Source organism: Sinocyclocheilus rhinocerous, unplaced genomic scaffold, assembly GCF_001515625.1.
Source record: "Sinocyclocheilus rhinocerous isolate Xijiao unplaced genomic scaffold, SAMN03320098_v1.1 scaffold1283, whole genome shotgun sequence".
In the NCBI taxonomy this organism is placed as follows: Eukaryota; Metazoa; Chordata; class Actinopteri; order Cypriniformes; family Cyprinidae; genus Sinocyclocheilus; species Sinocyclocheilus rhinocerous.
In genome coordinates, this window is record NW_015642522.1 from 827080 (window position 1) to 839622 (window position 12543).

At 35.2% G+C, this 12543-nt stretch overlaps 2 protein-coding genes across 2 annotated transcripts in view; both read right to left on the bottom strand.

Moving 5' to 3' along the window:
• Nucleotides 1–3807, bottom strand: part of LOC107756032 (guanine nucleotide-binding protein G(o) subunit alpha-like) — a 40233-nt gene extending 36426 nt beyond the window's left edge. Inside the window, exons 1-2 of the mRNA XM_016573007.1 lie at nucleotides 3233–3807; nucleotides 1442–1533 (exon numbers count right to left, since the gene is read on the bottom strand). Of these exons, the coding sequence (XP_016428493.1) occupies nucleotides 1442–1533; nucleotides 3233–3362 (222 nt within the window). The 5' untranslated portion in view covers nucleotides 3363–3807. The remainder of the gene's footprint in view (nucleotides 1–1441; nucleotides 1534–3232) is intronic.
• Nucleotides 3808–6323: 2516 nt separating this feature from the next.
• Nucleotides 6324–12543, bottom strand: part of LOC107756034 (ethanolamine-phosphate cytidylyltransferase-like) — an 8904-nt gene continuing 2684 nt past the window's right edge. The window contains exons 4-13 of the mRNA XM_016573009.1: nucleotides 11552–11618; nucleotides 11366–11450; nucleotides 11231–11272; nucleotides 10786–10924; nucleotides 10573–10655; nucleotides 9981–10058; nucleotides 8164–8229; nucleotides 7225–7290; nucleotides 7053–7141; nucleotides 6324–6957 (exon numbers count right to left, since the gene is read on the bottom strand). Coding sequence (XP_016428495.1) covers nucleotides 6843–6957; nucleotides 7053–7141; nucleotides 7225–7290; nucleotides 8164–8229; nucleotides 9981–10058; nucleotides 10573–10655; nucleotides 10786–10924; nucleotides 11231–11272; nucleotides 11366–11450; nucleotides 11552–11618 — 830 coding nt within the window. The 3' untranslated portion in view covers nucleotides 6324–6842. The remainder of the gene's footprint in view (nucleotides 6958–7052; nucleotides 7142–7224; nucleotides 7291–8163; nucleotides 8230–9980; nucleotides 10059–10572; nucleotides 10656–10785; nucleotides 10925–11230; nucleotides 11273–11365; nucleotides 11451–11551; nucleotides 11619–12543) is intronic.

The window sequence follows — 12543 nt, forward strand, 5'->3', positions numbered from 1 at the left end:
TAGTGTAGCGCACAGACTTTATAATCATTGTGAAATTGCTGTTTATTTTGCTGCACCGGCAGTTATAGGGTTAATGAGGGAGAGACGAGCGAGTTAGTTAGGCTGCTGCGCCTGTGATACAGCTGTTCTGCGTTCAAAAGTTAAGACAGAGCGTCTTTTGTCTGGCGTTCTTCAAACATTACAGTAGACATATTTTGGTTTACAAACTGTACTGTTTCATTAGTTAGTCACGTTAGCACTCGGCTATCCACCATTATTGTTTTAAGTGTTCACAGTTTAGCAGCTAAACGTGAGGGAATGAAATACTGAGGTAAGTTTCAGTAAGGTAGCATTCTCTCAAAAAACATTAGTTAGCATTTTTCTATGCATTCTGCAGCCAACATGCACATTCTCTAAAGTCAACAAACTCCTAGTACATTTCTTTTAACCTGTCAGTCAAAAGGTAAAGTGTGTCATACAATAGCATAATTTTGTAGTAAATGTAGACAAGCAATGTTTAATTCACATCTTGAGTTCGGGATACAGCAAGGCTCCGTATTCGGCCCAACAAAGTTTGATGAAGTCAAAATAAAAAGTCTTTATTTTTGCAAGCTGAACTGTAAAGTCTATATATAGCCATAAAATAACCTTTCGTAGCCTAGTACTAATGTTTTTTCCATTGAATTTCAAGCAAAGTATAACAAGTTCGTCATATATACAGTGATATTAAATTACTTTATTCACGCTGCCTACCCCTAGCCTAGGGTCTTTTGGGTAACTGAAGAAGGGGACTGAATAACACTATTGTTGTTGCCAAAAATGACGTTTCGCCTCGAAGTGACAGTCAAAAATTGCAGTTTTAGTGATACCAGGGCTGATGATCATGTTGAGAATCCAGCTGGCTGCGGTTTACTGTGAATGAGCAAATCAATCGCTTTTCTGTTCCCATGGCGATAAGGCGTACATGGACCACAGGTTACTCTAAAGGAGCCAGCGTGCAGTGCACCTTTACTATGTTGCCATGGTAACACTTGTGAGTGACGGGTCAAAAAAGGTGTGCAATGAGACTATAGAGGAAGTGCACACTGGCTGTCGAACAAACTATAGAGAAAATGTTCTTGGAAGTCGGCCATTTTTAATGGTTTAAAAACCTAAAAACTTTTCTGTGTTTCATGTTTCCATATGTTTCCTTCCCCCTTCCGCTTTCTCTTCCAAACAGAACAAAAAACATGCTGAGGCAAGATCCAGTCTTCCATTGAACTGAGGTCTCGTTTTACAGCTGAACCAATGACCCCTTAAACTATTAATAATCCCCAAACACACACAGCGGCTTGATTTCCCAGATGGCAGAGGAATTACAGAGCGCACAGACAAAATATAGCACAGAACAAATGTTAAACTATTAAATGCAATTAACCTCTTGCAAGTGAGTATGTGAAATCAACATCATAAAATGTCTTACCTTAAAACTGGCTAGCTCTTGTTTGGTGAATCCATGACTGTGGATAATCTTCATCTGTTTGACCAGCGTACTTTTCCCACTTTCAGCAGCACCTACATCAAAATAGGTCATTCAACATTACTAATCAGTCATTTAGTTTACAGTTTTAACAACAGAACCTACAAATGGTACAGTCCTCCTATATTAACCCAAGATAAATGTCTGGTTCGAAAGTACAGTCTTCACTGTTCATAAATCAACTCTTCCTGAAGTTCAAACCCACAACCTTTCAGTTACCAGCCCAGATATGAGGTTTAAACCTGCCACTCTTCAGATGAGTCAAGATTTGAGGTTGGAACTCTTTCAGTTACCTGCACAAATACGAAATTTGAACCCACAACCTTTCAATTATTAGCCCAGAAGTGAGGTTTGAATCCAGAACTTTACAGTTGCCTGCACAAATATGAAATTAAAACCCACAGCCATTAAATTATTAGCCCAGATGAGAGGTTCAAACGCAAAACTTTACTGTTACCTGCACAAATATGAAATTTGAACCCACAACCTTTCAATTACCAGCCCAGATCTGAGGTTCGAACCAAGAACTGTCCAGTTACCTGCACAAATCTGACGTTTTAACTCAAAATGCTTCAATTAGGCTACTTGCACCAATGTGAAATTCAAACCCACAACCTTTAAGTTACCAGCTCAGATATGAGGTTCAAACATGCCATGCTTCAGATATGAGTCAAGATTTGAGGTTGGAACTCAGAATCTTTTATTTACCTGCACAAATACGAAATTTGAACCCACAACCTTTCAATTATCAGCCTAGAAGTGAAGTTCGAACCAAGAACTTTACAGTTACCTGCACAAATATGAAATTCAAACCAACAACCTTTGTTACCAGACCTCATCTGAGTTTCAAACCTAGAGCCATCGAGTTACCTGCACAAATATGAAATTCAAACCCACAACCTTTGTTACCAGACCTCATCTGAGTTTCAAACCTAGAGCCATCGAGTTACCTGCACAAATATGAAATTCAAACCCACAACCTTTTAATTACCAACCCAGATATGAGGTTCGAACCAAGAACTGTCAAGTTACCTGCACAAATCTGACTTTCAAACCCAGAATGGTTCAGTTACCATGCACAAATATCAAATTTAAACCCAGAATGGTTCAAGTTACCTGCACAAATATGAAATTCAAACCAGCACAGATCTTATATGAAGCTAATGCCTTGCAGATATCAGTCCATTTCTCATTTTCAAACCCACAAATTTTCAGTTAACTGCATGCATCTGATATTTTAAAGCAACAACCTTCCATTTCACTGACCAGATCTGAGGTTCAATCCACCAACCTTTTAGTTTCAACCCATAACTGAGACTTGAACCTACAACCTTTTATACACATCAGCTAAAACTTCAGATCTGAGCAGGTAACATAATATTTTGGGGTTTGTAGGAGGTACAAGCCCTAATATGTTGTTACTTGCCCAAGCCTGACGTTCTCTGCCCAAATCCGTAGGTAGGTTTCCAACCAAATCTGGGGTTTAAACCTACATTCTTAGAGTTACCAGCACAGATCGGCTATTTAAACTGATAACTTTCAATCACAAGTCCATATCTGTTGCTGAACCAATAAACTTGGGTTCAAACCCACAATCTTTTAGTTACAAATAAACTAAAATACCCAAAATTTGATTTCTAATGCATAAGCAGGACCATGTAAACATCAAAACCCATGTTATTTCGGCTAAAAGCAATGGGTAGATTAACAAACATCTGGATGGGACCTTCTTACCCAGCATGAGGATCTTCACCACGTTCATCTCTCTCTTGGCGTACTCGTACAGATCTCTGTCTATCTGCGAGCTGTGGATCTTCGCCTTCTTTCCCTCCTCTGTCACCTCTGAGCCCAGACACAGACCCATATCCAGAGCTCATAGCTAAAGATCCAGCAGAAATCCCAACATCACGGATGGAACCGAAGAGGATTGTTCAAAGTCGCGTAAAAACATCCCAGCGAGATCCCCCCGCGCTATTATCCAAAGTCCCTCCGGTTAACGCGTAAAATGACACCAAAGTCAATTGCGCGTGTGTTTTTGGAAAGATCTGATTCCAAATCTGAGAGAGAGAGGCTGGGATGGTCCCGATCGTACAGGAGGAAAGAGAAAAAAGTTTCAAATTCGCCTGTTCCCGGTTAATTTCTTCAGGCTCAGTACTCGTGCTGGTTCGGGATCATTGTGTCCATTGAGATCTCACGCAAACACTCCTAATCCACAACACAGCTCTACCTGTTCATTACGCGCAAACTAAATGGTGTATGTCGCCTACAGAGCGTCTCTTTTGGGGGTGTCCTCTTTCTTTAGGAAGGAAGTGACGTAACGTTTGTGGAACTTTGTCACCTGAGATGGGTTTTGTTTGGTTTTGTTCAAGCGCTGTGCGAGAGTTGCTGGCAGTCCAGTCCGTGTAACTCATTATACAATTAAATTAAATTAAATAAAGCAATAAATAAATAAATTAATTAATTAAAGATTTTATATAAAGTCTGAAAAACAGAATAAAGTAAAAACGTTAAAAGTAATTACAACCAAACAACAACAAACACCATAAAATACAATGTAAACAATGAAATAAAATATGAAATCAATAAATTAAATCGAAATAAATTTAAATAAAATATTATGGCAAATTGCATAGTAAGTTTAGTATCATTTAAATATTGATCTAATTTAATCTTGATCTAATAGACTACAACAAAAACTAAAACATGGAATCAGCCAAAAAATACTTATCAAGTATCAGCTTAAATGAACCATAAAACACTACTATTTTTTATTAATAACCATAAACATTTTCTCTGTACAATCAGTGACCACACAAATGCAAACCTGCCTTAAAATTCAGTTTAAAATGTTTGTATTTAAATGTCAATTTACAGTGTCACTGATACTTTATACTATCACTGATATATATGTATATATATATTAGTGCTGTACATTGATTTAAAAATTTAACTAATTAATCACATTTTTTTCTGAAATTAATTGCACTTAAGCCCACCTAACATTAAAGTTTTTAAATATACTTTTATATTGCAATAATTTCACATTCAATCTTCAAATTAATGTACAAACAACATTAACACAGTGTATTTTTTATATTTGTTTAATGGCATCTTTTTTTATGACTGAAGACCAGTATCACTGATAGCAATACTACTGATGTCTATATAAAACCCCCCCATATTTAACAATCGACTATAGCCATTCAACATTACAGTATAATTGGGACTGAGAGGTATCAATTTTAACATTTAATAGACTTAAAAAAAAATAACTTCTAATTTAAGTGAACTTAAAACAATCTTCACATAAACCCATTATAAAAAATGTCATATGTGTGTGTGTATTAGCAAGTTTTAGTAATTTTTGTTTTCGTAATTTTTAGTAGTTTTTGTTTTTATATGTTTTTTATTTTAGTTCAGTTAATATTTTTCCAACAATTGTTTTTTTTCATGGTATGGTTTTAGCTTTGTTTTATTTAAGTAAAATAAACCAGGTACTTTATATTGTGTTTAAAAGCACAAACACGTATCCATAAATAATCATTAGCAGACGAGGAAAACAGAATATTATGAATTTTTCATGAAAATTTCTCTTATGAAGTTTATATAATCTTCACATTGACTAAATTAGATTCAATAATTCGATTTTTATGCGCTTAATGCAATAATGGTCAAACAATAGTCAGAACAAGCTGTTTTCATACTTTTTATTGCTATTTCATTTGCAATTAATGGATGTGTTTTGATGATTTATGGTTTATGATGCATGGGATGATAAATTATAGATTGTCTGAAGACATTAACACCACATTCAGAATTGGTCACTCAAGATTTCTGCACTCAACATAGTGTTTTTTTCACAGCAATTCACCCTAAATGTGCAGGAAATGTTACAAACTAAAAAGGTGCTTTGACATTCATTAAAAACAAAAACAGACAACAAACGCATAAAACAAGATAAAAGCACATATGAGATAAAAGCACGTTTGACTTTTAACAATCAACTTAGTTTAGAGACTGATGTTTGTAAAGATTATTTGTTTACATGTTAAAATGAATAAAAACGTGACATCAATCACCTGAGTTCAAAGAGTCTTTGGCTGTGACTTTGATCATGTCACAACAAACATTAAAATGCCAGATATGTGACTGTGGACAGTGTATGAAACAATAGTTGACAAAACTTCAGAGAGTAGTTCTGAGACTTTTTTTTTTCCACGACATGCATATCAAACGTCTAGTGATGATGAGATAGGTAAAACCACAACAGCACCACTAGAATAAAATATGCCAGGGTTAAACCTGATAAAAATGGCCAGGATGACATTTCACCACAAAAAAAAAATAAATAAAAAATTATGATTTAAATTATTTTTCTTTTCTTTTTACTTTTTTTGGCATTGTGATACTATCTTGACACATTTTTTATTTTTCCATAAGCCCATTTGTGAAAATCTCACTACCAAAATGGAAAAAAGAACAATAATAATAATTTAAAAAAGGACAACATATATTAAGTTGTAAAGTATTTATATATCATGGAAGTACATCCTTAATTTATACATATCTGTTAAAAAATTACTATAAAGAGAATCTAATAAGAATCACTACTGAAAATAATGAGAACTGTAAACAAAAAATAAAATAAAATAAGAAGATAAATGTCCAGATACATTATGGTAATGAGAATACAGATGGAAATGAAATAATACAAATAATATCACAATGCAAATAAAAAGCCTTACTAGTCATAAAACAAGAAAATTTCTTTATGAAAAAAAGATTTTTTTCTCTTTTGATTTTGGGGTAAAATGTGACCTGGATATATTTCCATGACACAGAACATAAAACACAAAATTAAAAAAAAAGAAAAGAAAAAAGAAATCCCAACATAAAATCCGAATAAGCTAACATGCATATAGCTAGTATGCATGCTATTGTAGTCAACATCAAGTGATTCTTCACAAAGCGCTTCTCTGCTGAACTACAAATATGTGCGGATGGATCGCCAATTTAAAAACCACTGAAATGACACAATGCTCCCATAACCTTCATACACAATACAAAAGTAGCTGCTGAATGTTTTTCAGTGTTCCTCCCATCCAGAGAGAATGTCTTCCAACCCATTTAATAGGTATCATAAAACCTCTCCACGCATAACAAAGTGCTTTTGTCGTCAAACAAGAGTCGTACGATATAAAAAAACTAGTCTGTGTTCCTCCACGTCCACTTAAAAGCAGCCTCAGCGCAGGCATTTTGTTCGTTCGGGGTGTTTATATAACAGTCCAGGGGTAATTTTGGTTCTACGACGAAGCCCTTGATTTGTTCGGTTTGGACAGTTCGGTTAATTATTCGTTAGAGCCGCCTTGGTCTTCAGCGAATCCTCTTTATGCTTCAAAGCCTCAATCACGGCCATCTCTTTAGCTTCCTTCTTCTGGTTCCTGGCCTCAAACTGCAACCTACCGGGACAAAGAGAGACACGGCTCATTTGCATACGTTCGTTACATTTCACGTGAGCCATGTTTTCACGTTTTGCTCGTATTGTCCCACAAACCTGTTCTCAATGATTCTCTGCATGATGTGGTCGGTGGTCAGATTGTTGCTGCTGTCCAGGATACGGAAAATGCCTCTCTTCTTCGGCTCCTGCAAAGAGAGACAATGGGTAAAAATGGGTTTTTATGGAAGAGAAGATCATTGAGAGATGAATATTAGGAGACTTTACTTACGGCGTAAGGGTCTGTCCCGTCTGTGTCAGGAAACACTTCGGTTTTCCCATGACAAACCAGATCTACCTACAACCAGAAAATGAACATGAATCAGGTTTTATTTTTTCCGTTTAAAGTTAATTAGTAATTTTGTTGTGCATTTTTGTCATATTTAGTAGTTTTTGGTTATATATATATATATATTACAAAAACAAAAATAAGTGTCCAATATATTGATAATGTCACCAATATATTGTGCGTCTTTTGTATTTTTCCAATCAGGACAGAGAAAATGTCCCAAGCACTCTTTTTAGTTAAACTATAATGCACGGTTGAACTCTCTGTAACTGTCGGAGGGTTTGTGGTTAAAGAGGCAAGCAGTAAATCTCTAGATTGTTCCCGAAGTAGGACAACACAGAATTGCTGAAATAGTGTTCAGTCACTAAAGCCTTCATTTCAGATTTAAACTAAATCAAACTAAGTTAAACAAAATTAGAATTAATTAGAATAAAATGTTTTTAAGCTTTTAATTTTAGTTTCAGTTTTAGTTAACTATGACCTTGGTTGAGACACATTTAGATCAGATAATTGTCAGATATTTTTTGTCAATTATTATAAAGTTATATTATAATATCAACACCGTGTGAACAAGAACAGTGCTCAAACTAAAATCTAAAATGTAAAAATTATAATTAAAATTATGTATCAAAATATTTCAATGTACAACAGAAAATATGGATACAAGTGTAGTGCTTTGGAAATTTGCCACTGAAAAAATAATAGAAAAAAAGGAACTGAGCTGAAAAAAGAAGCTTATGTGTGGATAATGTAGTGTGTGAATCACACAAACCACATTCTCAAGCCTCTTATTGTGTTATTGTGTCTGGAAGCGGGCTATACCAAAACTAGAATTTTATTCTCTACAATGAATGAACAATGTGAAATGGTTTAGTACTGTACCTTAAAGTGATCCAGAAGATCTTTTCCTACTGCGTACGGAGCCCCGATCACAACCTCTGACACATACTGAAGAAAAAAGAATCACACTTTAAATTCAGTTCAATTCATGTTTATTTGTATAGCGCCTTTTACGATACAAATTGTTGCAAGCAGCTGTATAATATATGTTTCTACAATATATTTAGTAGTAGCTTATCAGTGGTGACTATGTCAGTAAATGTACATGGCAGAAGTGTACGGAAAAATCAATTAAAGACATAATCAAACAGACGATGAACACTATTAACAGCAATTATTATATGTTGCAATCAAACTTATAGCAATCACAAGACCGTTATCCAAGGCCTAAATGGAAGACTGATTATAAACTAAACTCAAAGTTCTACAGTAGATTCTTCAAGTTCTAAACTGTTATAATTTTTAGGTTCTAAGTTCTTTAACCTCATTAAGTTCTCCAGTTCTCCAAGTTCTAATTTCAGTGTACATTTTCAGAGTTCTCTGAGTTCTAAAGTTCTCCACTATCTATGTTCTACGTTCTTTAACTTTTATTTCTTTACATTAAGTTTTCAGAGTTCTCCTAGCGCACACATTTCCCCAGTTCTATAGCTTTAAGTTCCCGAGGTTTTACATTCCAAATTTTTTTGCAGTTCTAGTTTCCTTAATTTGTAAATTCTCATTCTCTAAACTCTACATTGCCTAGGTTCTACATTCTCTAACTTTTAATTTTTACATTTTCAAGTTTTCAGACTTCTCCAAGCTCACAAAGTTCTCCAGTCCTATAGTTATAAGTTCCTTAAGTTTTACATTCTTCAAATTTTTGTAGATCTAATTTCTTTAAGTTCTACATTAAGTTATAAAGTTCTACATTGTCTAGGTTCAATCTCTATCTTTTAATTTCCTTTTTAGTTTAGTTTTAAAATCTCAGGGTTCTACAAATTCAAAGTTCTCCCTTTTTAGTTTGTTCTGCAAGTTCTCCAGGTTCTATGTTCTAAACGTTTTATGTTATGTCTCATTGTTCTCCAGTTCTAAATTCACCATGTTCCTCAAGTTCTACAATTCTATAGATCCCCAAGTTCAAAGTTCTTGGTTCAAACATTCTAAAACTGTCCAAATCAGCCAAAGTTCTAAATCTTAAAGCCAAATGAAACCTCCCATCATTCAGCAGTTTTCAGAAAGGAATGCACGCGTGGTTTGCACTGATATTACAGTATGAGGGAGGTCTGGAGTTTCACTGCATGTTTCTGATATCGGCAACTCAATGTGGGTTCTGTCTGGATGCGACGTCATGCTTTAGGTATGCTGATATGTGCTTGATCCATGAGAGTTTGTGTGCTGAGGATGAATGAGAGGGTTTGTAAACTTGAATATGGTTTGGAATAGCTCAAGGCGTGAGATTTTTAATAGGCGTCTCATAAGTATGCAGTACAAATGAACTTTTATCACTGCTTGTGATGTCTGTTCTCTTGACCATGAGATGTTTCTGTCCAGTTTCTTCCCCCCATACTCTCTTTTTTGTACTATATAACTCCCTGTCTCTGAATACAATGGCCCATTGTTCTTAAACAAGAGTGTCAGGAATACAAAAACAACTTGAAATGTGCAACATAATAAAACGGGATTTTATTATATGAAGGAGACAGTAAATTACGCACAATCCAAAGAAATGACTGGAGGAGGCAGTAATTTATGCAAAATGCTAAGAAAAGATTGGAGGAGATGGTAATTAACTACCAATAAATTATAAAAGGCAGCAGTAAGTTTGGTGCACGTTTACGCGAAACAGAAAAAATGACTTGAGGCGTAAGTTATGCACTTACTCTGCAAGCCAGCACACTTAAAGTTCTCTCATGAATATTCATGATGGGGTAGTTCTTTCCTTTGTAGCGGTTCACTTCCTACGAAACAATAAAACAAATACAATTCATAAACATAATAACATTTACTAAACATTAAAATCACACACTAGTCACTAATACTGACTAAGATGCACTTACCAAAGGTTTATGGTATGTCACTAACAAATGGTCTAAAATTTAGCCATTTTAAAACTATTCACAATTCTAATTTTGTCACTTATGTCTTGTAATAGTAATACAACGTACCACTGTTTCACTGTAGTAACCATACCTGTAATGTGTAAGGTATTTTTCATTTTAGGGAACTTAAACGCATGTTTCCCCTGAGGCAAAGAAGTTCAAAAACTGTGTAAAACAGGTTTGCATGTCGTCATGCCGAGGTTGTGACTTTGAACTTCCTTTTTTCTGGTTCACGTGAGGTTTTCTGTCTGATCGAAGTTCATCACAAGAATTAAAAACAGCTTGTTATAGCAAATGTTGCCCTTTCGACAATCACCATGAGGGAGGAGAGGTCTGTAAAATCTCGTAAAGCATTTGTTTTTATGAAACACACCTGGTCAAAGTGCAGTCCGACAATGACGTAAGGTTTCTCTGCTTGTTTGTGAACAGTCTCGAGGAAATCCACGTGACCGATGTCTATACGGGTCATATAGTCAAGGCCAAAACAAAAGCACAAAAACTTTCAACTGAAATTTTCATGATTTTTCCTAGCTTTCTGGATGTCTTCAGAAGCAAAGTGTGGAGTGGCGTGTTTCTAAAAGGATACGGAAGAGGTCGAAAGCTCCGGCCACATAAATAATTGTGTCTCCCGGCTGCGGTTCTTTTCCTGAGGCGAACTGGATGATCTTCTGAGACGTCTGCAGGAACTGAGAGACACCAGTCCAAGGGCTGTGCCCTTTAGGACCCTGAGGAGAACAGATACATGAGAAATTTTTGCATTTGCAAATGCCAGAATATTCAAATGAACAACATGTATTCGTTTTTTTCCTCATACACCACATATAAAGTTCAAGTTATGTACAGTATGTTCCCCAACTGGAACTCAAAGCAACATAAAATGGCATTCCCAACCTATTAAATGACTGTAATATGTGACATTACCAAGCAAAACTATATATATATATATATATATATATATATAGATGTAAATGTAGGTAAGCCCTGACCTCTAATGGTCAAATATGAATCTGCACATAAGCAGATCAACTCACCTTCCCAAAGTTATCTGTGTGGAGCTGGTAGGCTGTGTCATCCTGTGAGAGAGAGGAGAATATTAATCAGGGACTGACAGAAAGTCTTTACATAACACATATCTACACACACAATTAACGATAAAGTCTACTCACAACGTTACTGTGATGCGATTTCGTTAACAGGAGCATACGACCCACTAGGTCTGTTGTAGACACTCCCTGTGTGCGTTTACATTCCCTGTTGATGAAAAAAACACACACGGCAACTGTTACACACACCCTTGGGTCAAAATTCAGTGGTGTGCCGCAGGTGTATGTCTGAGGCCCATTGGACTTCACCTGTATCGGCCCATTCTCTTCACTTCGTCGTATGTATCTTTCCCGTCCACGGTCAATGTGATGTCATCTAGCAAAAGATATGATATTATTACAGATTCAATTACATTTTGGTACAATTTTAACTATTTTGAAAGAAGCATATAATCTAAACCAGGTTATTCATTTTAATGTACAAATTACTATGCCGACACACCAAGGAAGGGTGATAACTAGGAAGATAACTATGACTAAAACATTTAAATAATTGTTATAATTCGTTCTAAATAGTCATGAAATAGTCATGAATATGACATCACAATCATTAGCACATTGGCATAAGGCCGCATATGTTAATTTTGTACTAACGTGTTAATGTCATGTTAATATTATATTTAACACATAATGCCTATTCAGTAACTAAAGCTGACCTGACATATAAACTAATGTGCATTAGGGCTGTCAAAATGGCTGAAAAACTAAATTCGAATTTTGTACTTAAATATTATCAAAATTCGAATTATATTCTAATTTAAAATGCATAATTTTAGTTATGGTGAAGAATAGCTTTTGGCTTCTCTTCTGAGGCCACAATAGGGCGCATCGAGCAAAATATTACTAATGCATGTTTATTCAAAGCATAAAGATAACGACTACCTGTGAAAAAAAGTGCATAATGTTTATAAGCCAATTATAATTAATTAAGTTGCTTAAACAACTATAAACAAAACAGCATCATGCATGTATGCATAGTTTAATACAAAGGGCGGAAAGCCAATCACACAGAGTACATTTTTCATTTAAAAACATGAGTTGCAGTGGGATGGGGAAAAAACCCGCCATAAAGTTTCAATATATGTTTTTTTCAAAGTTAAACTTGCATTAATTTTACATGGCTTTCTAAACATCTTTTATGCGAGACGCAAGTGCAACGGTGATAGATGTCCCTCTAGAAAATGCACGAAATATGCGTTTTGTGTGAACGGCTTGGTTTCAGTTTTGACGTAAACAAGATC